This window comes from Rattus norvegicus, chromosome 9 (assembly GCF_036323735.1).
Source record: "Rattus norvegicus strain BN/NHsdMcwi chromosome 9, GRCr8, whole genome shotgun sequence".
NCBI classification, from domain to species: domain Eukaryota; kingdom Metazoa; phylum Chordata; class Mammalia; order Rodentia; family Muridae; genus Rattus; species Rattus norvegicus.
In genome coordinates this window covers 62613943-62641604 of record NC_086027.1, presented here as the reverse complement: position 1 = coordinate 62641604, position 27662 = coordinate 62613943, and the positions used below count along the sequence as shown (strand labels likewise).

General features: G+C 39.6%; 1 protein-coding gene across 4 annotated transcripts in view; it reads left to right on the top strand.

The window, feature by feature from the left end:
* Dnah7 (dynein, axonemal, heavy chain 7) overlaps positions 1-27662 on the top strand; it is a 305667-nt gene that overhangs the window by 118900 nt on the left and 159105 nt on the right. For all 4 annotated transcript variants that reach the window (XM_039084571.2, XM_039084570.2, NM_001419550.1 and 1 more), the window contains 4 exons: positions 5248-5460; positions 12433-12531; positions 15142-15390; positions 18544-18693. In XM_039084571.2, the coding sequence (XP_038940499.1) occupies positions 5248-5460; positions 12433-12531; positions 15142-15390; positions 18544-18693 (711 nt within the window). The remainder of the gene's footprint in view (positions 1-5247; positions 5461-12432; positions 12532-15141; positions 15391-18543; positions 18694-27662) is intronic.

Genomic DNA, 27662 nt, shown 5'->3' with positions numbered 1-27662 from the left:
TTTTTAGTTTTATATGCATTTTAAAGGGCTCAAATCTGACAATGTATATGGGTGGTGTTTTTTTTTAAGTTAATTTAAATAAAAGGATAAACATTTTTCTATCTTTGTAAACATGACCTGGACTGTAAACACGATCTTATTGAGCTGTCTTTCTGATGGCCATCTAAGTTGCTTTCAGTTCCTCCATTATAAGTAGCACCATGAAAGACTGTTGTTGCTGAAGGCCTCTCTCGATTGGAAGACATCCCTTAGCTGAATCGCCTTCAACACAGGGTAAAACCACTCACTTGTCATATCGAGTCTCAGTTCCTATTAATATATGACACTTTTCCTTTTAATTTATAAGGAACAAAAAACTGTCCTAGCTGAATAGAGCAAAGCTTTCACTTTTAAAAATTAACTTCTCATTTATTAGGTAAAAAGTGTTGTTTTCTCTGTGTATTTGCCTTCTTTATTATATTCCTTCAGGGTGAACTGCATGTTTATGGATTGTGTATAAGGAACAATATTTGTTAGTGAATAGTGCATTAATAATTGTAGATGAGAGCTCAAGTTTTCTGACTAAATCCTACATGCCTTCTACTAGTTACATGTGTGCTGCGACAGTACCAGGATCGTTCTGCTGCTACCAAAGAGTTCTGTATTTCTAAACTATGTCCTTTATGTGCTTATGTGACGAAGCACTTTGCCTTAGCAAAGGAGAGGATTATTTAGAAATGAGAAGGGAGGGGTGAAGAGATTGTTCAGTGGGTAAATGTTCCTGCCTTCAAACCCAAGCACCTGAGGCCAGGACTTGCATGGAAGAAGAGAAAACTGACTCCCTCAAATTGAACTCTGACCTTCACACTCTGATCTCCATATGTGGGTTGTAGCATGTGCACCCTCCCCCATAAGTAAATATAATATATTTCAAAAGAGGGAAGTGGTAAAGTTTTTTATCTAAAAGGCTCTTTGTGACATCTTGCAGTTTTGTTCTGGAAAGCTCTCTTTGCAGCCATTCCTTCTGCTCTACACTTAGATCAGTCTGCTATTCAGTGGGATCACCCTGAGTACATAGTCACAAAAGCAGAAGGCAAAATTCTGTGAGTAGCTGGTCATAAAAAGCTGGAAGACACGATTAGTTGAATCTTCTAATGCCTGGGTAGACTGTCCCACACTGAGTGCGTGTGTGTGTGTGTGTGTGTGTGTGTGTGTGTGTGTGTGTGTAGTAGTAGTAGTAGTAGTAGTAGTAGTAGTAGGTAGTAGTAAAAGATATTTGCCCTGGAGCTTCTGGGGTGTTGGGTGTTCTTTCTGCATTAAGCTAAAGTCCTGTGATGCTCCCCTGGATTTCTGTTTCTACTGTTCCCTCTTTGTGGCTGGAGTTGCTATAGAAACCTGTTTGCAAGTATACAAGGAAATTCCTAGCTGGGTGTGGTGTTCCCAGTTTATAATCCAGTTTTTGGGAGGCAACAACAGGAGACCAGGAATTCAAGGTCATCCTCGGCTACAAATTGTCAGGGACAAGAAACAAAAGAAATTCTAAAAAAGGGAAATGAGCTTTGAATTCCTTAAAAGAAAGGAAAAGGAGAAGGAAGGAAGGAAGGAAGGAAGGAAGAAAGGAAGCAGCAGGCAGCACATTCACCTATGCACCAACTCAGACATAGGCATACACATACAAATAATTAAAACATAAAACAAGCCTTTGAGACTATTGGACTCCTTTTTTTTTTTTTTTGGTCCACAAAATAAAGCAAGTATTAAGAGCTAATGCATGCATACTGCCATTTCCTGTCTATCACAGGGGCTTGTGTATAAGTCACAGTGATCTTTTAGCCTTTCGCATGCTGTTTTCTCTCTCTGAAGTGCTCACCTTATCGATGACATTCCTCCTTGACAAATGAATTCAGTGTTTGAACAAAGAACCACTAAGCATACGCACAGTTCAGAAATGGCCATGGGCTATGTCCTGAGCTGGGGATATGCCTGTAGGTTCTGTGGAGACACTCTTTCTGGGTCTCTCCTCTTCCTGGGTTGCTGGAGGATAGCACCACACAAACTTCCAAGTTGGTGAGCTCTCTGTCTGCTTGGAGCAGTGGGACTGCTGGCTGCTGCTTTTATCATGTGCATTTTCTGTATCCTCTTCTCAGCAAGCTCTGGGCTTTGAGCCTGGGACCAGAGGCTACTTCTGTTTTTTGTTTTTGTTTTTTGTTTTTGTTTTTTGTTTTTGTTTGTTTGTTTGTTTGTTTTAAATGCAGGTTTTATCTAGACAAGACCAAATGTTAAAAGGGGGATTCTTCCCACACAAAATAATGATTATCAGTTATCAAAATATATGTAAGCTATAGTGTATATCAAATACACTCCCAACTGTTCATCGTACTTGGGGATAGTGTGGAGAATTTGGGGTTCATATCTGACCAGCTCTTCCATCAAAGAGATTATTTCCACACATCTCCTCTTCCTTACTCCAAATACTTCATGATGAGAAGGTTCAATGGTTATGTACACTTCTTTTGTAAATTTGATATACACTATAGCTTACATATATTTTGATAACTGATAATCATTATTTTGTGTGGGAAGAATCCCCCTTTTAACATTTGGTCTTGTCTAGATAAAACCTGCAATTTCTGGAACACATCTCTACTTCAGAGGAGTTATATTTTAGATTGGAACCGCTCCAAAAAATTGTTACTCAAGATTGTTTCAGAATAGTTTTCAAAATAGACATATTCCAGATCTGCTGGCATTACAAAGCCAATAGCTTGACACATACACAGCTTTCCAGAAGACGTGCGGTATGAACTTTTCTTGCAGTATCTGAGGAAGAAAGGAGACTCATTGCACTCAACATCATGCTCATTCCTTGAATAAGACATGTTTATGACATGTCTTTCCAGATTCTTGGAAATAGTAGGGAAAAAAAGGATTGTAAGTGTGGGAACAAGAACAAGGATGAGACTATCAGGGGCGAGAGGTGGTGGAGTCACTTGAAGAATCCCAGAAATCAGACTCTGGGGACCAGCATCAGGGTGCAGATCTGAGTTTATTGTGCAACACATAAGCTTATCTACAGTGTTGTATCAATCCCAATTCCCTAAATTCTCTGCCAATCATTTCTTGCCACAAAGTCACCATGCTCCAAATGAACACACTGCCTGCCGAGGTAACTCAGAAGGAGCAGGGGCAGCATGCTCAGCTCTTAGGGTTTCCCTGAAGACGAGCAGTGGGTTGGGGGTTGGGGTGTGAAGCAGCCACCACTCTGGCCTCAGTTCCATTTTGCTGTCTCACCAGTGTTCCAGAAGCCATTTTCAATCTAATTCCAAGGATGGCAGATGAGCACTCTGTGAGGTGACACAGGAGCCTGTGGCACCTCCCTTTCCATCCACTTTTTCACAAGATGGACTTCCACATCCCCAACACTTGAGGGCTTCTCTGTTTTCAGTTGTATCGATGTGCAGCCCTTTGGGCCATACTCCAGGTGGTCCAGTTCTTCATGCAGCACTCCTCTACAAATGGAGTAGACCCGGTAGAAACTTATCTCTTGTATTTTTGTTGAAATAAGCACAGAGGATTATACTCGCATTCATAATGACTACATATGGTAAAACATATTGACACTGATGTGTTACTGAGATCTTTGCCTCACCCCTGCTCTGTTTCTGGTACTGAAGAAGACCTGCTACCAGTTATGTTAGAATCCAATTTACTTCTGTTTCAAAAGGCACTGAATTTTACTTAGCTTACTGCAATGCTTACAAACATACTGGCACTCTGAAATCAAACTTGGTATCAATCAGTATGGCACAAAATGTTTGAGAATCACCTAATTAGGTCCCAAAATATTTTTTTCAATTTATGATGTGTGTGTGTGTGTGTGTGTGTGTGTGTGTGTGTGTGTGTGTGTGTGTACAAGTATGGATGCTAGAGTATTACAGCATGTGTATAGAGTTGAGAGAACAACTTCCTACAGTTAGTTTTCTTCTATTATGGGTTCTGGGATCCAAACTCTGGTGGTAGGCTTATATAACAGGAATCTTTACCTACTGAGAAATTCTATTGGCCCATAAAAAATACTTCATTTTGGACAATTTCAATGTCAACTGTTGACTTTAGAAAATGGTTTCTAATAAGTGGAACACCATAGTGATAGTGCCATCTTATGGCAAGTGAAAGACAGGGGAGTAGCAGATGGGGGTACATGGAAGATGAGAGTTCAGCCTGTCACACAAGGCACTGGAAATAAGCAAGTACTACTTTGCACTGTTTTCAAGCTAGACTGTATAACTCATAACTAGACAGAAGCTTCTGACTAAATTGTAAGTTCAGTCTCTCATTAATTAAAAAAAAGTAGTTGAAAATCTACCTCTTTGAGGAGATACCATATGAATAGCTATGGTCCTTAATACTTTTTTTCTTTGGTATAAATGGTCTAGATTCAGAGTTACTTGCTCAAACTACATTTTCCAAAATATATGTGTGTGTGTTTGTGCACGCAAGGAAACAATGTTTTAATACAATATTTGTTAAAGTGAACCCTGATATGCACTAATATTCTAAACATAAATGTCATATTTATTCTTTAAAAATCTATTTAATTTTATAATTGCTTACCATCACATTACATTTAGTTGTTTTATAACATTTACAATTCTTTGATTACAAATGATCTTTATAACTTGCAAAATTGTTGATCCTTAATAGTGACCATTTATGGCTTTTCAATGTTCTCTGAATTATTTATTTGCAGAAGGACTAGTCATGTTTCTTCAAACTCAAAAGATTCTGACTATCTCAAAATATTTCCTTTACTTAACACAGTCTTGTCACTAGGGCAGCAGATTCCCTCCAGGTTATAAGTTAATTGGATCCCTTGAGAGCCTGACTGAAAGCCAGGCTCCCAACAGCAGGATCTTTATCACTATCCTGGGTAAGAGACCCAATTTGCTTGCATCCTGGCTGTCTGATGTTCTTTTTTCTGTAACATGTTGCTTTCCACAAAGAACTTTGCAAAACTGATTCTGGACATTTAGAAAGAACAGTTTACTTAAAGCTAATGGTATGTTTATTACATATGCCTTAATGGAAAACCAAGTTTAATTCTTTTATCTATATGACTTGAATATTGTAACTAGTGAATATTAAATAACAAACATTATGGTAGGTATGGAATTCCTGTAGAAAAGCAATTAAAACCATAACGCTTGATTAAGCAAGAGCAAGATTGCCTTTCTACACCTTTTGAAAGACTTCTTTCATGCCTCACAGGCTCTCTTCCGGACAGTTGCCATGATGGTGCCTGACTATGCCATGATTGCTGAGATCGTGCTTTATTCCTGTGGCTTTGTCACTGCACGGCCACTGTCCATAAAAATCGTGGCTACATACCGCTTGTGCTCAGAGCAACTGTCCTCCCAGCACCATTATGACTACGGGATGCGAGCCGTGAAGTCTGTGCTCACAGCTGCTGGCAATTTGAAGGTAGAACTAAGTGCTGTGACTCATTGAATTTTTATTCTTAAATCTCAGGACTAAGTGTGTTCATAAGAGTTCCAGCATCTGTCTGCATTCATCAATTAGCTGAAAAAGAATACTTTGCTGACAATGAAAATAAAATGTTATATTTTATAAGACAGTATACAGGTAATGCTTAGTGTTTAAATATGTGAAGTTAGGTAGAGCTGAAGAACACAGTCACATACTTTCAATAAATGTTTTGAAGGTTTTCTATTTATATAACATGCAGTACTCTGTGGAGCATAATGAAATTAATATATAGAAACCCCTAAACATCTCCTGATGTAATTGTCATCCCGGAGGCTTACTGCCTCAGTCTGCTAACCTAGGCCCAGTCCTGGAAGCTTTGAGCCTCTGTACAATCTTATTTAGTCCTACAATATTTTCTGCCTCTGAGACTTACTGCTGAATAAGCTCATCCTTTCTTGTGCTTTCTGAACTTTTGCTGGTTGGTTCAACTCAGCAATTCTGATTCAAACTCCTCTCCAAGCTGACTGATTCAATCTAGCTCCTCTCAGTTTCTTACTGAATTGCTCTGCTTGGTCTAGTACTAATGTTCACAATATGTTCTAGTCTTCTGGCTCCTTCTCATTCTCTGGGTCATTCTGTCTTCACCCGTGTCTAGCTTGATATCTCTTCAACCTGTCTCTGTAAAACTCTCCTGGTAAAACTACTTCCTCTCCCCATTTTTTTGTGCATTACTCCCTCATAGCTTCTCTACCCCCTCTCTTCTAATAAGAGTTGTGTATATCTTATTCTATTATCTGCTTTGTCACTCTATCTGCCACTCAGTAGATAGCACTGTCAAAATGGGTGCTTCCTTCTGTACACTAACTTTACCTTCATTGTTTGGGATTAAAAGTGTGTGCTAAGGCTGAGACACACCTGACTGAGCCAGCTCAGTCAGTCAACAGGGTCTCCAGGGAGGAAGCAAAGATTAAAGAAAAAAGGAGACAACTGTACAACATTATAGTATGGTTGCAACAAACACTGAAGCGGGTTTAATCTCTCCCAGTCTGTTTTATATCATCATTTTAGGTACATGCAAAGAATAGGGTCAGTTCTAAGGCATAAACACAGTAGTCAAGGAACAAACAACACATAAACAAAGTAGTAAAGGATCAAACAAAGCTTAAACAAAACTCCAGAGGTCACTGTATTCAGGGACTTATTAAGATGATCGAGATACAAGGAATACATTACTCAGCTGTATATTTCTTGAGCTTACTTCCTTGTCCTAGCCCAATGTCAAATATTCTTGCCAATTTTCTAGAATCAGCCCTAAGAGTTCTTCACATCTCCCTCTTTTTTATTTCATAAACAAGATTGCAACTGTCTTAGGTTGCTCTGACGAAGAATGCCTTCCTTACCAGTCATTGAAAATGCATTATCCAAAGCAATGTATTTCTGTCTTGGGTTGGTAAGGCTCTTTGCAGAATCTTACCCATCATTAATTGCCAGCCTGTTAAATTAATGACTTTGTCTGGGGATCCATTTTAAGTCCCAAGCCATGTATTTTGGCCACCAACATGTTGATGTTGTTTAAGGCAAGTATTATCAAAATGAGCAGGAATAAAGTATTCCCAGGACAAGACGAGCCAACATATCAAACTATATAGGCCATTCTTAAAGGTTGACCAAGATGGAAATACTGGCCTTAAGCATGAATAATTTTATTGGAAGCAGTATCAATAGCATCAAAACTTAGCAGAAGAGTATTCTTTAAATTTATAATCTCAGTATGCAAAGTTAAAATATCCAGAGAGGTATTAGAATTATGCCAAATACGCTGCAAGTGTCTTTGAATTTTCTCCCAATTATAGTGAGTGTCATTATAAATTTTAGAGGTGACACAAATCCATTGGTATTTTGCATTCAAGATGACTTCTTACTCTTAAACTCTGAACCTCCCTCCAAGAATTTGAATAGTATCATAAAGGGCATCAATCTGTTATTCCAACTGCCTATCTAAATTTTCTTGAATACTCAGAGCATTAGTAACATTTTTTTTGCTAAATAATTAACAAAAGTGGCTGTCTTTTTGCTAAATAATTCACAAAAGTGGCTGTATTAACTTCTTGGGTCAAAGCAATTGCATAAGTAGTGGCTTAATTAATTAATTAATTAATTGTTATACTGTCCATAATCAAACCTACTACCCTCTTGCTTCCACTTAAAGCCTGACTCAATTCTTCCAATATTTGTAAACTTTTAAAAGAATACTAAGATCCTGTTACTCACAGGTAATAAAACAAAATCTGGTTAATGGGCTACTTTTCACGCCAGATTTTAGTACACTAACACAATTAGAAATTATAGAATCAGAAAAAAAAAGAAATTATAGAATCAATACAACTTACATTAGATACTATAGAAGAAACAAAAGTAATTTTAACATGACCAATTAATAAAAGATTAGGCACCTTTACACATGCATTGACATTTTTTTTGAAATCCAGATCCTATCCCAATTTTATCCACTGTAAATGTAACTTCAGAACCAGCCTTCCAAATGCCCACTGTCTTTTTCTTTATTTTAGTATTGGACTGATCTCCAGAGCAGTCCATGATTAGGTCATAATAACTAGTAACATTAAAGGAATGAGAAGGGTCATTATAAGAACTTCTCTATTTGATTAATTTTTTGAAGGCAGTTTCCACAGTCTCTATGTTCTCTTTCTCACAAGGTCTAAAAGCTTGAAACAAGGCAGCTTATACAGTTTGGGATATAGGCAAGCAAAGGTGGGTCAGGAACATGTCCAATACAGCTTTTCTATCATCACTGTCAGAGCACTCAGCAAGCTCATGGTCAGTATCATTCTTTGTCCCAGCATCAGTATGATTGGTGAATCACTCCTGTAGCCACCATGCTTCTTCAGCATCCTATGGAAAAAACACAAACATGCTCTCTTCCCCATATTAATACCCAATCAGGACCATGCCATATGCCAGTATTTCATCTAGGCATAAGTATGCCAAGTTTTAGGGTGCCATAGACACTTAGCATCATCCAAGGTCAAAAATTCAAAATAAAATTTTGTGATGAATGATAGACAAATTGTGAAAGAGTATACAACTCTGCCCCCTTTGTTTGTTTTATGTAATTGATTGTTTTAGAGCTCCATGGACTTGTTCCATAATTCTCTGTAACAGATATTTCAGCATGAAGAGAAGCATATTTAAGTTTATATTCAGAAGAAAACCAAAGGGGTATTAAAATCTTGAGTTTGTGATTGAATTGTAAACTGCCAATTTTCCATTAGTTTTATATATATTTAACTATAATTTTTAAAAGTTTCTTCACAATAACAAAATAAGTATTTTTTGAAAGTGAAGTCATAGAGCATAACCATAATTTTGGAAAGCCAAACCAATTTTTAACAGTGTAAACAATCCAGTCTCTCTAAAACCAATTCCAAGTACATTATTTTCGTGATACAAAGTTTGGCTGCCAGTTCTTGTATATGAATGCATGATGAGCATTTAATACCTCATTAAAGAAACATTGTTTTAAAGCCTATCTTTTATAAGTCTTATTTCTAGGACAGGAATTACATAAAATATTATCCCAATTTAGAGATATCTTTCCTGTTTCTGTGGGTTGGCTCATGCCATATGTTGTTGCCCAGAGTGACTCCAATCCTGAATTACCAGTTTTATTTTATTTTATTTTATTTTTTTCAGAGCTGGGGACCGAACCCAGAGCCTTGTGCTTGCTAGGCAAGCGCCCTACCGCTGAGCTAAACCCCCAACCCCCTGAATTACCAGTTTTAAGCCAACTTTCTGTTAACAATGCTTCAAATTTTTAACCATACCCAATAACTTATAAGCCAACAATCTATAACGAAAACATGCAGAACACAAATATATTTAGAACCAGTCAGAAAAAAACTTGAAAGTGGCTATACACATTTAAATATTTAGACTGGACAGACTAAATTTTCTTAGTTTTTCTAGCTGTAATTTCAAGCAAAGAGCAGCTTGTCACCTGCTGAACCCAAATGTTCCAGCAGATAAAGTTTTAAACATTTTTTCTTTTGAATATGAAACAGAGCAATGATCAAGCAATGAAACAAAAACATAGACATAAAATGACAAATATGGACAGATTGGCACACCAAGGACAGATATTAGACAGAGAGGGAAGAGAACCAGATATCCCACCAAAGGGACTCAGAGAAGAAGCAGGACATCGTTTTTGACTTATTTTCACTCCTCTAGATTTTAGCATATCTCTAAGCATGTATACAGAAAGCCTTCTATCATTATCCTGTCCCACTTTTACAGGGCTTACCACTGCCCAAATTTTCTATATTTTCCTTTGTATACACTTCCTTTTTCTGAGGTGCTCTTCACTGAACTTCTCATACTTGACCTGCAACATCAGAGTACCATCTGACCAAACTAGCTCAATCAGTTAACAGGGTCTTGAGGGAGGGAGCAGGCAATTAAAGAAAAAGAAAGACAACTAGACCATACTATAACTTGACTCCAACAAGTCCTGAAATGGGTTTAAATTCTCCTAGTCTGCTTTTATATCATTCTAGGTACATGCAAAGTATAGGGTCAGTTCTAAGGCATAAACACAGTAGTCAAGGAACAAACAAGGCATAAACAAAATAGTCAAGGAACAAGTAAGGCATGAACAAAAACCTGGAGGTCACTGTATTCAGAGACTTATCAACATGACAAAGATACAAGGAATATATTACCAGGCTATATTTGTCTTGAGCTTATTTCCTTGTCCTAGCCCAATGTCAGATATTCTTGCCAATTTCCTAGAAACTCTTCGCACACACCACAACTAGAAACAGTTTTTTTTTCCAGTAAACACAATCTCAGGGTTCACAATGTGATCAAACACATTATGTAACACTTATGTAATTGACAATTGTAGTCACATGTGGCCTAGTGGTAATAGTGATCAAATATTTGCATTTTAAAATCATAACTAAATACATGAAAACAACAGATAATTCAGGACATGGTTGACTTCTCTCTAGAAATAAAACCATGAAATAGAAGGCAAGATAAGTTATTGTTAAGAGCAAGCTCCAGAAATGTGACCTTGGAGTTTATGAGATGTTCACATTCACAATTTGTAGAAGACACATATTTTAAAATAGATCTCATGTAATTAACAATGGTTTGCATTTTTATCCTCTACCATAATGCTATTAAGAACTCTGATATATGGTGGTCACATTTTACTTCATATTAGCCTAACATAACTTCAACCACCCACCCCTCTTTCTTTGCAATAAACACAAGTACCTAGAAGCAACAATTTATACTACCCTGGCATGTCAGGATTACTTTGTGGCCAGATAATGGGAGAGATAATACATTGTCCTAGTGCAAATGAATGCTGGAATCTTGACTGGAATTGAGCTATAAAAGTTAGACTGCAAATGAATCCTGAAAATAAATCCTATCACTCTTTGTTATAAGCTAATTTAGATTGTTGAATGCTTTGACTTGAATATTTTCAAGTTTATGTTTTACCAAGAGACAATTTAAGCATTTGCTTTGAAATAATAGCCTCTCAAATAATAAACATGAGCTTGATACTTTAAAAATCATTTTATGTTACATTGATCAAAAACAAAGACCAGATGAGCAGGACTAACTCTGACCTCTGGGAGCTCTGGAGGGTCAGAGACATGCTGACAGCCAAACATCTGTGGCTGCTTCATAAAGAATAAGACTCTCTCTCTCTCTCTCTCTCTCTCTCTCTCTCTCTCTCTCTCTCTCTCTTTCTCATCTTTTTGAAAGACAAGAGAGAAAAGAGAGAATTCTAGAAAACAAACAAATTTACAAACCAAGTGGTAGGGGAACCTTTGAATGAGATATTTAATAAGTTAAGTTTGGGGGAAGTAATTCTAAGGTTAGATTTGGGGAGTGTTGTTGTAAAAATATAAAAATAATAAAGAGTATCGGTGTCTTTTACCCCGCTAGGTCCACACCGCGGTGCCCCAAGATATCTGCTGGTTATCTTGGCGGAAACACATCCCAGCCGCACACTTTCCTGCACTCAAACCCTCACATAAAAGAACACACAACACAATAATCTTAGATCCAATTGGTAAGATATAATTGCCCACTTAAACATACAAAGCCCGGTACTATCCATCCCTTGACAACATTAATAACAACCTGTAAATACACAGAGCAGAATCTTAACATCACCTGCCATCTTGTCCTGCCACGGCTTCTCAGCCCCTCTCCTCTGCCCTGTCTCCTCCTCTCTCCCCTAGTCTCCTCCTCTTCCTTCAAACTTCTCTCCCGCCCATCCTTCCTTCTCCTCCAATGACAGGCCTCCTTCTATCCTGTACCTGCCTCACCTGTGACATCATCCTACAGGGGAGCACTAATTATGTGACTTATAGGCATAAGCAACAAGTTCCAAGTTACATCAGATTTTTAGTAAACATTGGACATGCAATGGACATTTAGAGTTTATGATTTTTTACATACTCTTTCCTTGACTGAATTAGCTCTCTCCATCTTCTCTATGGAGCTTGATAATTACAAGGCATACAAACAGGCAGTAAGCAGGTAGCCAGCAGGCACCATGGTGCTCTGTTCATCCACCCCAACTCACAACATTCCTCACTCAGAGTTTTACAAAACTAACCTATTAGGGGTCTTGAATAAGCAAGTGCTACCCAGTAAACAGGCAATGGCAAGTCTCGATGTATCGAATTCCTGGTCACTAATTCTGTATCAAAATGTATTTGGAAATGTAGTCAGTTCTGCCTCTGTTCATGCTATGGGGAATTCATTGAGTGTAAACTTCAGTTTCTGTAATGAAAAAACAGTGAAAACATGAGCAATATTTTGTTTATATTGTTTATAGTTGCTGTGCATTTGTGTAAGTATAGACCCCCAATAGGTGTCCATGACAGAAATCCTCATGACTCTATTCTCTTTCAGCTGAAATATCCAAATGAAAATGAAGAAATTTTGCTGCTTAGATCTATTATTGATGTAAACCTGCCGAAGTTTTTATCCCATGATTTGCCACTCTTTGAGGTAAGAGCACTTATTATTTCCATGTGTCAGCTCTCCATGTGCAGGGGTAGCCATATCTGCAGAACTCTCAGTAGGAACGTGCACTGTGGAAAGCAGTGGCATGTTCAGAGGAACATGAGGCAGTCCTGCTTCTGTGTGAAATATGTTTGCTGGGATTCTTGCTTCTGATACTTTTAACAACTTGATATTTTTATGTTCTTTACTGTATAATAATAATAATGAACATACAAAGTTACAAAATATTTTCCATAAATTCTGTGAGAATACAGACTCCAGGTTGAAAAGTAGTAGTTAGGTTAGCATACCATTGAGTCTTTAGCATTTGATAAAATAAGAATTATATTTTTTTAAAAAAATGCAGGGTCTTCTATGAAATTGTTTATTCAGGATAATTTTGTGTAAGATCCAAATTTGAAAATCTTGTTATATTTTAAGATTAGATTATGAATAGCTGGAGAAAGAAGGATTAGGATAACAGTTTCTATAATCAATCTCCTGTTCTTCTCTTTGTCTACTAAAAAAAAGGCATAGATCATTGGCTCTTACCAAATGGTAGTTGTGTGGTTTTGAGCCACCATGATTGCTAGCTTCCTGCAAGTAAAGGCAGAGGCCCCATAGCTGCTGCCATGGGAGGAAGATAAGAAATGCTTCCATGAATATACTCCCGTAGCAACCATCTTTCATCTTTGAAAAGAATTCTCCCTAGGATCTAGACTTGGCAGGGCACATATCTTCATGGAACAAACCAACAGGAAAAGATTTCAACTGTTCTGCCCAAAGTTTTCCTTCTGTACACTTAGTGCTGAAACACAGAACAGATTTTGCGGGAACAAAAGCAGCATTTCCTTCCAGAAGGTGGGAGTGTGTGTTAGTGGACATGTTCATGTTCAGTGGTGCTTCTGTGAAGCACATGTTCAGTGATGCCTCTCTCAAGCGGACTGCACTGACATTCCCACTCAGGAAACTTTCCTGTGTAAGACAGCCTCACCAAGGTGGTCCTGCAGGTCACCTCCCACCCCAGTCAGATGTCAGCACACTGCTTTCACAGAGGCAAGCAGAAAGATGAGTATGTCTAGTCTTTACCTGAGAGGAGAGTCGAGGAATATTCATTGGTCTTGGTTGAGAAGGACTGGATGACAAATTTCCAAGCTGTCTTCTTCTTTCAGGGCTACACTCAAAGTACTTGAAAGCTATGGTGTAAAAGGTATTTTTATTTAGAAACCATTACATTTCACTATGAATGGCATACTGTGAGTGTGTGTATAAGTGTGTGTGTGTGTGTGTGTGTGTGTGTGTGTGTGTGTGTATACACTGGAGAGCAAATAATCAAATGATCAAATAAGGGTCTTGCTTGTGCTAAGCACATACCTACACATATCTATTACATCCCCAGCCTGGATCAAGTACTGTTGGCAGGCATATCCTGTGTGTGATGCCAGACTGCTCCATATGGAAGATTACAGACTACCCTGCTACACATGCAAAACCTTGTCCACCACCATTTCATGTTCCAAATAGCAGACGGGAGCAAGTGGCATCACTTTTATGTCTCCATTTTATGTTGGTGAAAGTGCAACAGAAATATGGCAAACAGCTTGTATCTGTGGCATGTGTAAGGGCGGGAATCCTGGCCAGCCAGGCTACAGTGCCCCAAGGGAACTTACTGATTTAGTTGAGGGAGTGATTCAATTGGTAGCTCAAAGTTTAAAAGACAACTCAGGCACATGCTTTCACATTAACTACCTCTGAAATTTCACTTTTATCTTCAGAGTAAAAAAAATAGTAAATTCTCATATAAGTTATAATGAAATTTATAAAATAGGCTTACCAATTTATGCAGGTTATCCCTTAGGTCTCGTAGTTAACTTTCTGTTCATAAGCCTCAACTCTTACAAATGTACATTATATGATTGTGTTGACTTCCTTAGGGCTGCCCTAATGATATTCTGCAAACTTGCAGTACAACATAAACACATACTTTTTTCTAGTCCTGAGTCAAGAACTGTTAAATGAGAGTGCCAGAGACAAAGATTTAGGTTTTCAGTTTGACTTTTATTACTGTGAAGAGACACCATGACAGACCAAGGCAACTCTTATAAAGGAAAACATTTAATTGGGGCTAGTTTAGTCATTATCATTATGGCCGGGAGCATGGTGGCAGGCAGGTAGACTTAGTTCTGGAGAACTAAGTAGCTGAGAGCTGTACACCTGGATCCTAAGGCAGCAGGAAGAGAGAATGACACTGGACTTGGCTTGAACATTTGAAACCTCAAAGCCCACCCTCAATGACATACTTCAACAAGGTCATACCTGCTCCAGCAGGTGAGTAGGTCAATTACTGGTCCCATTCTGGTGATATATGTGTTACCTAACACCAGTGTAGCAGTACATAGTAAGTTTATCAACCACATCATGTCCAACTTCCAATTTTTAAATTAGTTTGCCAGACTTTAGGATGTAAGTTTTTCTACCTAAAAACAAAGACTCAAACTGTTTCAATTGCATTTTATATTAAATGCAATTTATTTTATACATTGGCTAATAGAAAATAATTTGCTTATGTCTTTTGGATATAAATATATGTAATGTAAAATTCCCACCTCTTCTCAGGGAATTACCTCAGATTTGTTTCCTGGGGTGAAATTACCAAAGCCAGATTACAATGATCTGCTGGCCGCCATCAGAGAGAACTGCCACTCCATGAATTTGCAGATGACCAACTTCTTCTCTGAGAAGATCCTTCAGATCTATGAGATGATGATTGTACGCCATGGTTTCATGATTGTTGGAGAGCCGTTTGGAGGCAAGACCAGTGCATATCGTGTTCTAGCTGGAGCATTAGGTGACATTTGTGAAAAGGTCTGTGTGTTAGCACTACACTAACTTATTGATATTTAGCTTTGTGTCAGAAAGGATATGGGATGGTTTTGAAATATTCTTTTTATGGCGGTGTGTACAATCATTAAAAATAGAAAATGAGTTAGAGATGATAAAATTGGAAGGGAAAAATGAAACAAGCAGTGAGTTCAACACAGGATGAGAATCCTACAAATTTGCCTTTCAGTCTTTAATTTCTTCTCTTTTAGTTAAAGATAGTACCTGGGTTTTTTTGTTTATTTTTGTAAAAGAGAAATGTAAATACAGAAGAAATTGAAGATTTCTTTTAGTACTTTTAGAAGAATATCTTTATTTTCTTGTGAAGTTATAGTGTAAGTTTCTGTTATAAGATGCCAGTGAATTTAGTTCTAAGACATGTGTATGCATAAGTATGTATATGTAGTATACATGACTATTACTCAAATTTCTTCAAGTTGTGTTATTTATTTATGTGCATGTGTGTTTGTATGTAAGTGCATGTGCATGTGCACATGTGCACGCATGTGTGGGTGCCCTTACAGGTGAAAAGAGAGTGGCTGATTCCTTGGAGCTAGATTTTGAGGTAGATGGGAGTTACTAGACATAGGCACTAGGTACCAAAACCCAGTCCCCTGCAAAAATAGCAAGAGCTCTTAACTTCTGGGTCATGTCAAGAGCTCCCGACTACTTAAAGTCCCTAAGCACGCCACACTGAGACCTACTTTGCTGTGCTTGAGCAATGGGACTCTGAACTTCTGCATCTCATACTGGTCTTCAGCTCACATCTCCTGGGCCTTGATTAGCTTCCCTTCCTATTTTAGTGCCAGGGCCTGTAGTGGGGTCTCTGATCAGAATATCTTCACTGTGAGGTCTCTCTCTCAGTGAATACGAATATATTCACCTGTCTTGTTTACCTTGGGTCTGCTACGTTTTGCTTCACTATTACTATTTCTGTGTTCTCCCTGTGTACCTGTTTACCCATGGCTTCAAACCTACTCTCATTATCATTGTGACTTACCTTTTTAAAATAATGTGAATTTTCGTTTCTTCAGGTTGATGGTCTTTATATTAATTTTTATTTGTAAATCTTACATAATACATTTTGATCATGTTTTCCCTCTTTCAATTCCTCCCCAATCCTTTCCATTTTCCTATCCATCCAACTTCATGTTCTCTCTGTCTCTCTGTCTCTCTGTCTGTCTGTCTGTCTGTCTCTCTCTCTCAGAAGAAAAAAAAAGAAAAACCAAGTAAGACACACAAAAAAGCAAAAATTAAACAAAACAAAAAAGCCCACAAAACAACAACAACAACAAAACAAAATATAACATAGAGTTCACTTTGTGTTGGCCCCACTACTTCTGGGCCTGGATGGAGCTGACTCTAGAGTGGTTCATACATCCAGTGACTTGCCATTGTGAGGAGCGGATTTCCCCTTTGCACCAGATACCAATTACTAATAGCTGCACAGTCAGGGGTGGGAGCCGGTGTTCACTGATGTCCACATCTGGTCTTTGTATTTTATTGGGGAATTTAAGGAGATTTGTATCTACTGTTAAAAGCTGACACTCTACTTTTTCTACCTCTTTTATTTTTACACCATTTCCTCTCTTCCTTCTTTTTCCTTTCCCTCCTGTTCTTAACCCTCAGCTTGCCTTCCTATCTTCCCTTCCCTGTGTTTAACTTATCTGTATTCTGGCTCGTGCTGCTGTGTCACGTTATGACATGGTTGCTTTTGCCACACACAAAACTGAAGTCTCTGAAAGGGGAAGGCATCACACTGCTGAGTGAGGGGCAGGAGTGAAGAGGGTGTATGCGCATTTCTGGTGTCCTGTAGTCCAAATGGTTTATTCATTCTCTGGAAATTTTAAGAATCACATCGCTGTTTCCTTAGCTACCATACTCTACCTACAACTTCTTGCTGACTTTTGGAATAAAACCTGTCTTTAAGGGCAGCAACTTCATCCTGATTAAAAATGGGTACAATTTCCCCATACTTCTACACTGGGGAAGTCTCACAGTAAGGCTCTTCCAAGCACAGGCAAGAGAGCAAAGACTTTGAGCTTTGTCTTGTTACTTGAGAGAATTACTTAAACATCTGCCCTTTGATTTACTGGTTTGTGTCGCTTGGCAGTATTGGTAAGAATTAGACTTGCTATGCTGTTGCACATAAAATAAATGACTAAGAAAAGCTTGAGCTGAGCACGGGATTTTTAAGGAATTTACATTATTCTGCACAATGCTATAATAATGGCCACATATCATGGTATATTTAGCAATCCCCACAAAGTTAAGCACCGAGTCAACACTAGTATGAGTTATGCACTTTGTTCGACAATAGTGTATCTCCACACAGTCATCAGTAAAACCCCGTGCCACCCAGTGTGTGGTAGGACTGCTGTGGGGAAGGCATGTTGTTAGGGAGGCAGAGGGAGAGTTCGCACTTTCTACTCAATTTTCCATAAATTTAAGTCTGCTCTAAAAATTAATTCTGTTAATTTAAAAACAAGGCTTGTGTGCCCCAGGGGTGCCAACATGTCTCATAATAATGCCATAGAGCCAGGGTTCTGGCCAAAATGGGCAATTTACTAATATTAAGTTTTTGACTCCACGGGAAGTCTCTATCATTATATCTCTTTATTTTCTCTCAGAGAACATTTTGTAGCAAGGGTCAGCAATTTACAGCCCACAGGCCAAATCCAGCCAAAGCTTATTTCTGTAATGCCGGTGAACTCAGAATAGTGTCAACAGTTTATACAATTTGTGTTTTTAACTGAAAGAGAACAAGAACACCAGAAGCCTACATCACTTGCTATGTGGGCCTTTGCCAAAGTCACTTGTCAATTCTTTCTCTCTGATTCCAGATTATGAGACTGAACACAAATACCAATTTATCCCTATGGATTTAATTACTTTAAAATACTGTTACAAACAATACTTTAAAGCCTGACTTTTCAGTTGTTTGTTGGCATTACAGAGAAATTAGGAAGGATTCCTTTGCAAACCCTGTGCTTTGGAACCTTGTTAAACTCATTCCTTACCTCTGGCAGCTTCTTTGTAGGCTTCTTAAGGTATTTTTATAAACACACTCATGTTTTCAGTGAGGAAAGATAGTATCCCTTGAAATAAATAATGTTTTTTTTTTCCTTTTTCCTTAAGGGGCTAATGGAAGAAAACAAGGTTCAAATAACCGTTTTAAATCCCAAGTCTGTCACCATGGGCCAGCTTTATGGGCAGTTTGACTTAGTGTCCCACGAGTGGTCTGATGGGATCCTGGCTGTCAGCTTTAGAGCTTTCGCAGCTTCCTCGGTAAGAGTCTGCCTCTTCACATGCAACTTTTTCGAGCAAAGCATGTTACTGGAGGCTTTTGTGGTATTTCTGTGAGGAATGATGATAGCGCATACAAGAACAGCACAGACCATGTCCCCGGGCGCCGCTGGCCTGGAGGTCCTTAACAGAGCTCTTGGAAGTCAGGATAGTAGATGATTCCAGTGATGTGGCATGCAGACTCCTCTCGGACATCATTTCTGTCTGCAGTCTGAGCTGCTGCCCTTGTCATACCCTTGTTAGAAATACTTGAGAACAAAAGTATCCAGTGTTCCAGCACTTTCCATGTAGTATGCTTGGAAGAGAAGAGGTTGCACTGTGGAAAACAGGAAGAGACATTCCAGGACTGGCGTCTCTTCTGTGCCTTGTCCTGTAGGGGTAACTGTCACACTCATAAGCAGAGTCCAAAGAGTGTGTGCACAGGCCCAGAACAATGTAACATGAAGCTTCTAGACAATGTAAACAGACACATCATTTACATGGAAACAGCCATGGGGTACCTCTGTGCATTCATTGTGCCATCACATAGCTTACATTACATTGTGTAGAAAGCCATGCCCTATGTACACCAAATCTCAGTGAGATGCAGTAGTTAACTGGAAAAGAGTAGAGCAGGGTGAAAAGGGAAGTCTTCAGATGATGAAGCTCAAGGTCACAGGAGTGTCCCCAAAGTGACAGTTGACAGGCACTGGCAGAAGAGTTAAATGGAGTGTTGGTCTCAGAGTGATCACCCAGAGCATAGCGTAATCAGAACCCTTCCGTGCTGCCCTCCTGAGTTCTGAGCACACAAGCGCCAGCCTCAGTATGAACATAGGACAGCCTGACCCTGGGGCAGCTCACGGTCCTATGGAGTTAACCATGGGATCTGAGATTGTGGTAAGAAGAACTTAATTCCATCACCACTGCAACTCATGTTAGGTGACAGTGAACCAAGCATCATTTGCAAAAATGAGCAAGTAGAATTCTATGAATCAGAAAGGTGGTTTTCAGGATAATGTGTATTTTTATATTTTATAACATTTGTCAGACCATTGTACTAATTTTGTGTTATTTATACATCACTGGTGTATATTATTCCTGGTGTACAGAACTTTGTGTGAATATTATAGTGATTTTTTTTCACATCCCCTACTCATGGTTCTCAACCTGTGGATCACAACCCCTTTGTGGGGAGAATGACTTTTTCACAGGGATCACCTAAGACCACTGAAAAACACAGATAACTACATTACAGTTCATAAGAGTAGCAAAATGACAGTTATGAAGTAGCAATGAGAGTAATTTTATTCTTGGAGTCACCACAACATGAGGAGCTGTACTGAAGGGTTGCAGCATTAGGAAGGTTGAAAACCTTACATCCTTACAAGACAGTTCAGCCTAGAAGTGGCACGCGCGTGAATGTGTGTGAATTTATTTCTTAGAAGGAAACAAGGGCCTGCAGCAGCTCTCTGCTCCCAGACACCGTAGGGGAGACCCGACCCCCTGGTCAGGTGGGCACTCCTGAGGCTGCAGACCGGAAGAGACCACCAACACTGCCCACCCCTGCCCACATCCCTGGCCCAAGAGGAAACTGTATAAGGCCTCTGGGCTCCCGTGGGGGAGGGCCCAGGAGCGGCAGGACCCCTGCCTGAGACACCTCCGGAACCTGAAGGAAACAGACCGGATAAACAGTTCTCTGCACCCAAATCACGTGGGAGAGAGAGCTAAACCTTCAGAGAGGCAGACAAGCCTGGGAAACCAGAAGAGTCTGCTCTCTGTACATATATCTCCAGAGGAAAATACCAAAGGCCATCTGGAACCCTGGTGCACTGAAGCTCCCGGAAGGGGCGGCACAGGTCTTCCTGGTTGCTGTCGCCGCAGAGAGCCCGTGGGCAGCACCCCATGAGCAAACTTGAGCCTCGGGACCACAGGTAAGACCAACTTGTCTGTTGCAAGAAGGCTGCCTGGTGAAATCGGGACACACAGAGGCAGAATTCCTCTAGGACCGGACACGTCCTGTGTTTACCGGAAGTCCCACACCCGCGGATCCCTGCCCGCAGCAGCTCTCTGCTCCCAGACCCCGTGGGAAAGAGATCTCACCGCCTGGTCAGGTGGGCACTCCTGAGGCTGCATAAGCTCCCGGAAGGGGCGGCACAGGTCTTCCTGGTTGCTGCCGCCGCAAAGAGCCCGTGGGCAGCACCCCGAGAGCGAACTTGAGCCTCGGGACCACAGGTAAGACCAACTTTTCTGCTGCAAGAAAGCTGCCTGGTGAACTCAAGACACAGGCCCACAGGAACAGCTGAAGACCTGTAGAGAGGAAAAACTACACGCCCGAAAGCAGAACACTCTGTCCCCATAACTGGCTGAAAGAAAACAGGAAAACAGGTCTACAGCACTCCTGACACACAGGCTGATAGGACAGTCTAGCCACTGTCAGAAATAGCAGAACAAAGTAACACTAGAGATAATCTGATGGCGAGAGGCAAGCGCAGGAACCCAAGCAACAGAAACCAAGACTACATGGCATCATCGGAGCCCAATTCTCCCACCAAAACAAACATGGAATATCCAAACACACCAGAAAAGCAAGATCTAGTTTCAAAATCATATTTGATCATGATGCTGGAGGACTTCAAGAAAGACGTGAAGAACTCCCTTAGGGAAACACAGGAAAACATTAATAAACAAGTAGAAGCCTACAGAGAGGAATCGCAAAAATCCCTGAAAGAATCGCAAAAATCCCTGAAAGAATTCGAGGAAAACACCATCAAACAGTTGAAGGAATTAAAAATGGAAATAGAAGCAATCAAGAAAGAACACATGGAAACAACCCTGGATAGAGAAAACCAAAAGAAGAGACAAGGAGCTGTAGATACAAGCTTCACCAACAGAATACAAGAGATGGAAGAGAGAACCTCAGGAGCAGAAGATTCCATAGAAATCATTGACTCAACTGTCAAAGATAATGTAAAGCAGAAAAAGCTACTGGTCCAATACATACAGGAAATCCAGGACTCAATGAGAAGATCAAACCTAAGGATAATAGGTATAGAAGAGAGTGAAGACTCCCAGCTCAAAGGACCAGTAAATATCTTCAACAAAATCATAGAAGAAAACTTCCCTAACCTAAAAAAAGAGATACCCATAGACATACAAGAAGCCTACAGAACTCCAAATAGATTGGACCAGAAAAGAAACACCTCCCGTCACATAATAGTCAAAACACCAAACGCACAAAATAAAGAAAGAATATTAAAAGCAGTAAGGGAAAAAGGTCAAGTAACATATAAAGGCAGACCTATCAGAATCACACCAGACTTCTCGCCAGAAACTATGAAGGCCAGAAGATCCTGGACTGATGTCATACAGACCCTAAGAGAACACAAATGCCAGCCCAGGTTACTGTATCCTGCAAAACTCTCAATTAACATACATGGAGAAACCAAGATATTCCATGACAAAACCAAATTTACACAATATTTTTCTACAAATCCAGCACTACAAAGGATAATAAAGGGTAAAGCCCAACATAAGGAGGCAAGCTATACCCTAGAAGAAGCAAGAAACTAATCGCCTTGGCAACAAAACAAAGAGAGGGAAAGCACACAAACATAACCTCACATCCAAATATGACTATAACGGGAAGCAATAATCACTATTCCTTAATATCTCTCAACATCAATGGCCTCAACTCCCCAATAAAAAGACATAGATTAACAAACTGGATACGCAACGAGGACCCTGCATTCTGCTGCGTACAGGAAATACACCTCAGAGACAAAGACAGACACTACCTCAGAGTGAAAGGCTGGAAAACAATTTTCCAAGCAAATGGTCAGAAGAAGCAAGCTGGAGTAGCCATTCTAATATCAAATAAAATCAATTTTCAACTAAAAGTCATCAAAAAAGATAAGGAAGGACACTTCATATTCATCAAAGGAAAAATCCACCAAGATGAACTCTCAATCCTAAATATCTATGCCCCAAATACAAGGGCACCTACATATGTAAAAGAAACCTTACTAAAGCTCAAAACACACATTGCACCTCACACAATAATAGTGGGAGATTTCAACACCCCACTCTCATCAATGGACAGATCATGGAAACAGAAATTAAACAGTGATGTCGACAAACTAAGAGAAGTCATGAGCCAAATGGACTTAACGGATATTTATAGAACATTCTATCCTAAAGCAAAAGGATATACCTTCTTCTCAGCTCCTCATGGTACTTTCTCCAAAATTGACCATATAATTGGTCAAAAAACAGGCCTCAACAGGTACAGAAAGATAGAAATAATCCCATGTGTCCTATCAGACCACCACGGACTAAAACTGGTCTTCAATAACAATAAGGGAAGAATGCCCACATATACGTGGAAATTGAACAATGCTCTCCTCAATGACAACCTGGTAAAGGAAGAAATAAAGAAAGAAATTAAAAACTTTTTAGAATTTAATGAAAATGAAGGTACAACATACCCAAACTTATGGGACACAATGAAAGCTGTGCTAAGAGGAAAGCTCATAGCGCTGAGTGCCTGCAGAAAGAAACAGGAAAGAGCCTATGTCAGCAGCTTGACAGCACACCTAAAAGCTCTAGAACAAAAAGAAGCAAATACACCCAGGAGGAGTAGAAGGCAGGAAATAATCAAACTCAGAGCTGAAATCAACCAAGTAGAAACAAAAAGGACCATAGAAAGAATCAACAGAACCAAAAGTTGGTTCTTTGAGAAAATCAACAAGATAGATAAACCCTTAGCCAGACTAACGAGAGGACACAGAGAGTGCGTCCAAATTAACAAAATCAGAAATGAAAAGGGAGACATACCTACAGATTCAGAGGAAATTCAAAAAATCATCAGATCTTACTATAAAAACCTATATTCAACAAAACTTGAAAATCTTCAGGAAATGGACAATTTCCTAGACAGATACCAGGTATCGAAGTTAAATCAAGAACAGATAAACCAGTTAAACAACCCCATAACTCCTAAGGAAATAGAAGCAGTTCTTAAAGGTCTCACAACCAAAAAGAGCCCAGGTCCAGACGGATTTAGTGCAGAATTCTATCAAACCTTCATAGAAGACCTCATACCAATATTATCCAAACTATTCCACAAAATTGAAACAGATGGATCACTACCGAATACCTTCTACGAAGCCACACTTACTCTTATACCTAAACCACACAAAGACACAACAAAGAAAGAGAACTTCAGACCAATTTCCCTTATAAATATCGACGCAAAAATACTTAACAAAATTCTGGCAAAACGAATTCAAGAGCACATCAAAACAATCATCCACCATGATCAAGTAGGCTTCATCCCAGGCATGCAGGGATGGTTTAATATATGGAAAACCATCAACGTGATCCATTATATAAACAAACTGAAAGAACAAACCAACAAAACAAAAGAACATGATCATTTCATTAGATGCTGAGAAAGCATTTGACAAAATTCAATACCCCTTCATGATAAAAGTCCTGGAAAGAATAGGAATTCAAGGCCCATACCCAAACATAGTAAAAGCCATATACAGCCACCAGTTGCTAACATTAAACTAAATGGAGAGAAACTTGAAGCAATCCCACTAAAATCAGGGACTAGACAAGGCTGCCCACTCTCTCCCTACTTATTCAATATAGTTCTTGAAGTTCTAGCCAGAGCAATCAGACAACAAAAGGAGATCAAGGGGATACAGATCGGAAAAGAAGAGGTCAAAATATCACTATTTGCAGATGACATGATAGTATATTTAAGTGATCCCAAAAGTTCCACCAGAGAACTACTAAAGCTGATAAACAACTTCAGCAAAGTGGCTGGGTATAAAATTAACTCAAATAAATCAGTTGCCTTCCTCTATACAAAAGAGAAACAAGCCGAGAACGAAATTAGGGAAACGACACCCTTCATAATAGACCCAAATAATATAAAGTACCTCGGTGTGACTTTAACCAAGCAAGTAAAAGATCTGTACAATAAGAACTTCAAGACACTGAAGAAAGAAATTGAAGAAGACCTCAGAAGATGGAAAGATCTCCCATGCTCATGGATTGGCAGGATTAATATAGTAAAAATGGCCATTTTACCAAAAGCAATCTACAGATTCAATGCAATCCCCATCAAAATACCAATCCAATTCTTCAAAGAGTTAGACAGAACAATTTGCAAATTCATCTGGAATAACAAAAAACCCAGGATAGCTAAAGCTATCCTCAACAATGAAAGGACTTCAGGGGGAATCACTATCCCTGAACTCAAGCAGTATTACAGAGCAATAGTGATAAAAACTGCATGGTATTGGTACAGAGACAGACAGATAGACCAATGGAATAGAATTGAAGGCCCAGAAATGAACCCACACACCTATGGTCACTTGATTTTTGACAAAGGAGCCAAAACCATCCAATGGAAAAAAGATAGCATTTTCAGCAAATGGTGCTGGTTCAACTGGAGGTCAACATGTAGAAGAATGCAGATCGATCCATGCTTATCACCCTGTACAAAGCTTAAGTCCAAGTGGATCAGGGATCTCCACATCAAACCAGACACACTCAAACTAATAGAAGAAAAACTAGGGAAGCATCTGGAACACATGGGCACTGGAAAAAATTTCCTGAACAAAACACCAATGGCTTACGCTCTAAAATCAAGAATCAACAAATGGGATCTCATAAAACTGCAAAGCTTCTGTAAGGCAAAGGACACTGTGGTTAGGACAAAACGGCAACCAACAGATTGGGAAAAGATCTTTACCAATCCTACAACAGATAGAGGCCTTATATCCAAAATATACAAAGAACTCAAGAAGTTAGACCGTAGGGAAACAAATAACCCTATTAAAAATGGGGTTCAGAGCTAAACAAAGAATTCACAGCTGAGGAATGCCGAATGGCTGAGAAACACCTAAAGAAATGTTCAACATCTTTAGTCATAAGGGAAATGCAAATCAAAACAACCCTGAGATTTCACCTCACACCAGTGAGAATGGCTAAGATCAAAAACTCAGGTGACAGCAGATGCTGGCGAGGATGCGGAGAAAGATGAACACTCCTCCATTGTTGTTTGGATTGCAGACTGGTACAACCATTCTGGAAATCAGTCTGGAGGTTCCTCAGAAAATTGGACATTGAACTGCCTGAGGATCCAGCTATACCTCTCTTGGGCATATACCCAAAAGATGCCTCAACATATAAAAGAGACACGTGCTTCACTATGTTCATTGCAGCCTTATTTATAATAGCCAGAAACTGGAAACAACCCAGATGCCCTTCAACAGAGGAATGGATACAGAAAATGTGGTACATCTACACAATGGAATATTACTCAGCTATCAAAAACAAAGAGTTTATGAAATTCGTAGGCAAATGGTTGGAACTGGAAAATATCATCCTGAGTGAGCTAACCCAAACACAGAAAGACATACATGGTATGCACTCATTGATAAGTGGCTATTAGCCCAAATGCTTGAATTACCCTAGATCCCTAGAACAAACGAAACTCAAGACGGATGATCAACATGTGAATGCTTCACTCCTTCTTTAAATGAGGAAAAAGAATACCCTTGGCAGGGAAGGGAGAGGCAAAGATTAAAACAGAGACTGAAGGAACACCCATTCAGAGCCTGCCCCATATGTGGCCCATACATATACAGCCACCCAATTAGACAAGATGGATGAAGCAAAGAAGTGCAGACCGACAGGAGCCAGATGTAGATCGCTCCTGAGAGACACAGCCAGAATACAGCAAATACAGAGGCGAATGCCAGCAGCAAACCACTGAACTGAGAATAGGTCCCCCGTTGAAGGAATCAGAGAAAGAACTGGAAGAGCTTGAAGGGGCTCGAGACCCCATATGTACAACAATGTCAAGCAACCAGAGCTTCCAGGGACTAAGCCACTACCTAAATACTATACATGGACTGACCCTGGACTCTGACCCCATAGGTAGCAATGAATATCCTAGTAAGAGCACCAGTGGAAGGGGAAGCCCTGGGTCCTGCTAAGACTGAACCCCCCAGTGAACTAGACTATGGGGGGAGGGCGGCAATGGGGGGAGGGTTGGGAGGGGGACACCCATAAGGAAGGGGAGGGGGGAGGGGGATGTTTGCCCGGAAACCGGGAAAGGGAATAACACTTGAAATGTATATAAGAAATACTCAAGTTAATAAAAATAATAATAATAATAAAAAAGAAAAAAAATTAAAAAAAAAAGACTATACATGGAGTGACCCTGGACTCTGACCCCATAGGTAGCAATGAATATCCTAGTAAGAGCACCAGTGGATGGGAAGCCCTGGGTCCTGCTAAGACTGAACCCCCAGTGAACTAGACTATGGGGGGGAGGGCGGCAATGGGGGGAGGGTTGGGAGGGGAACACTCATAAGGAAGGGGAGGGGGGAGGGGGATGTTTGCCCGAAACCGGGAAAGGGAATAACACTTGAAATGTATATAAGAAATACTTAAGTTAATAAAAAAAATAATAATAATAAAAAAAGAAAAAAAATTAAAAAAAAAAAAGACTATACATGGAGTGACCCTGGACTCTGACCCCATAGGTAGCAATAAATATCCTAGTAAGAGCACCAGTGGATGGGGAAGCCCTGGGTCCTGCTAAGACTTTACCCCCAGTGAACTAGACTATGGGGGGGAGGGCGGCAATGGGGGGAGGGTTGGGAGGGGAACACTCATAAGGAAGGGGAGGGGGGAGGGGGATGTTTGCCCGAAACAGGGAAAGGGAATAACACTTGAAATGTATATAAGAAATACTCAAGTTAATAAAAAAAATGGTAAATTAAAAAAAAAGAAGGAAACAAAATTTTAGCATAGTGCATAGAAGTCATTAATTGTAGTAGAATTCATGATAAGAGGGACCTATTAGAGAATGCTAAGAACAGGTATATTTGGATGAACATTTTATTTTCCCTATCAATATTATTTTCAGTTCTAATATTTTAAAAGCA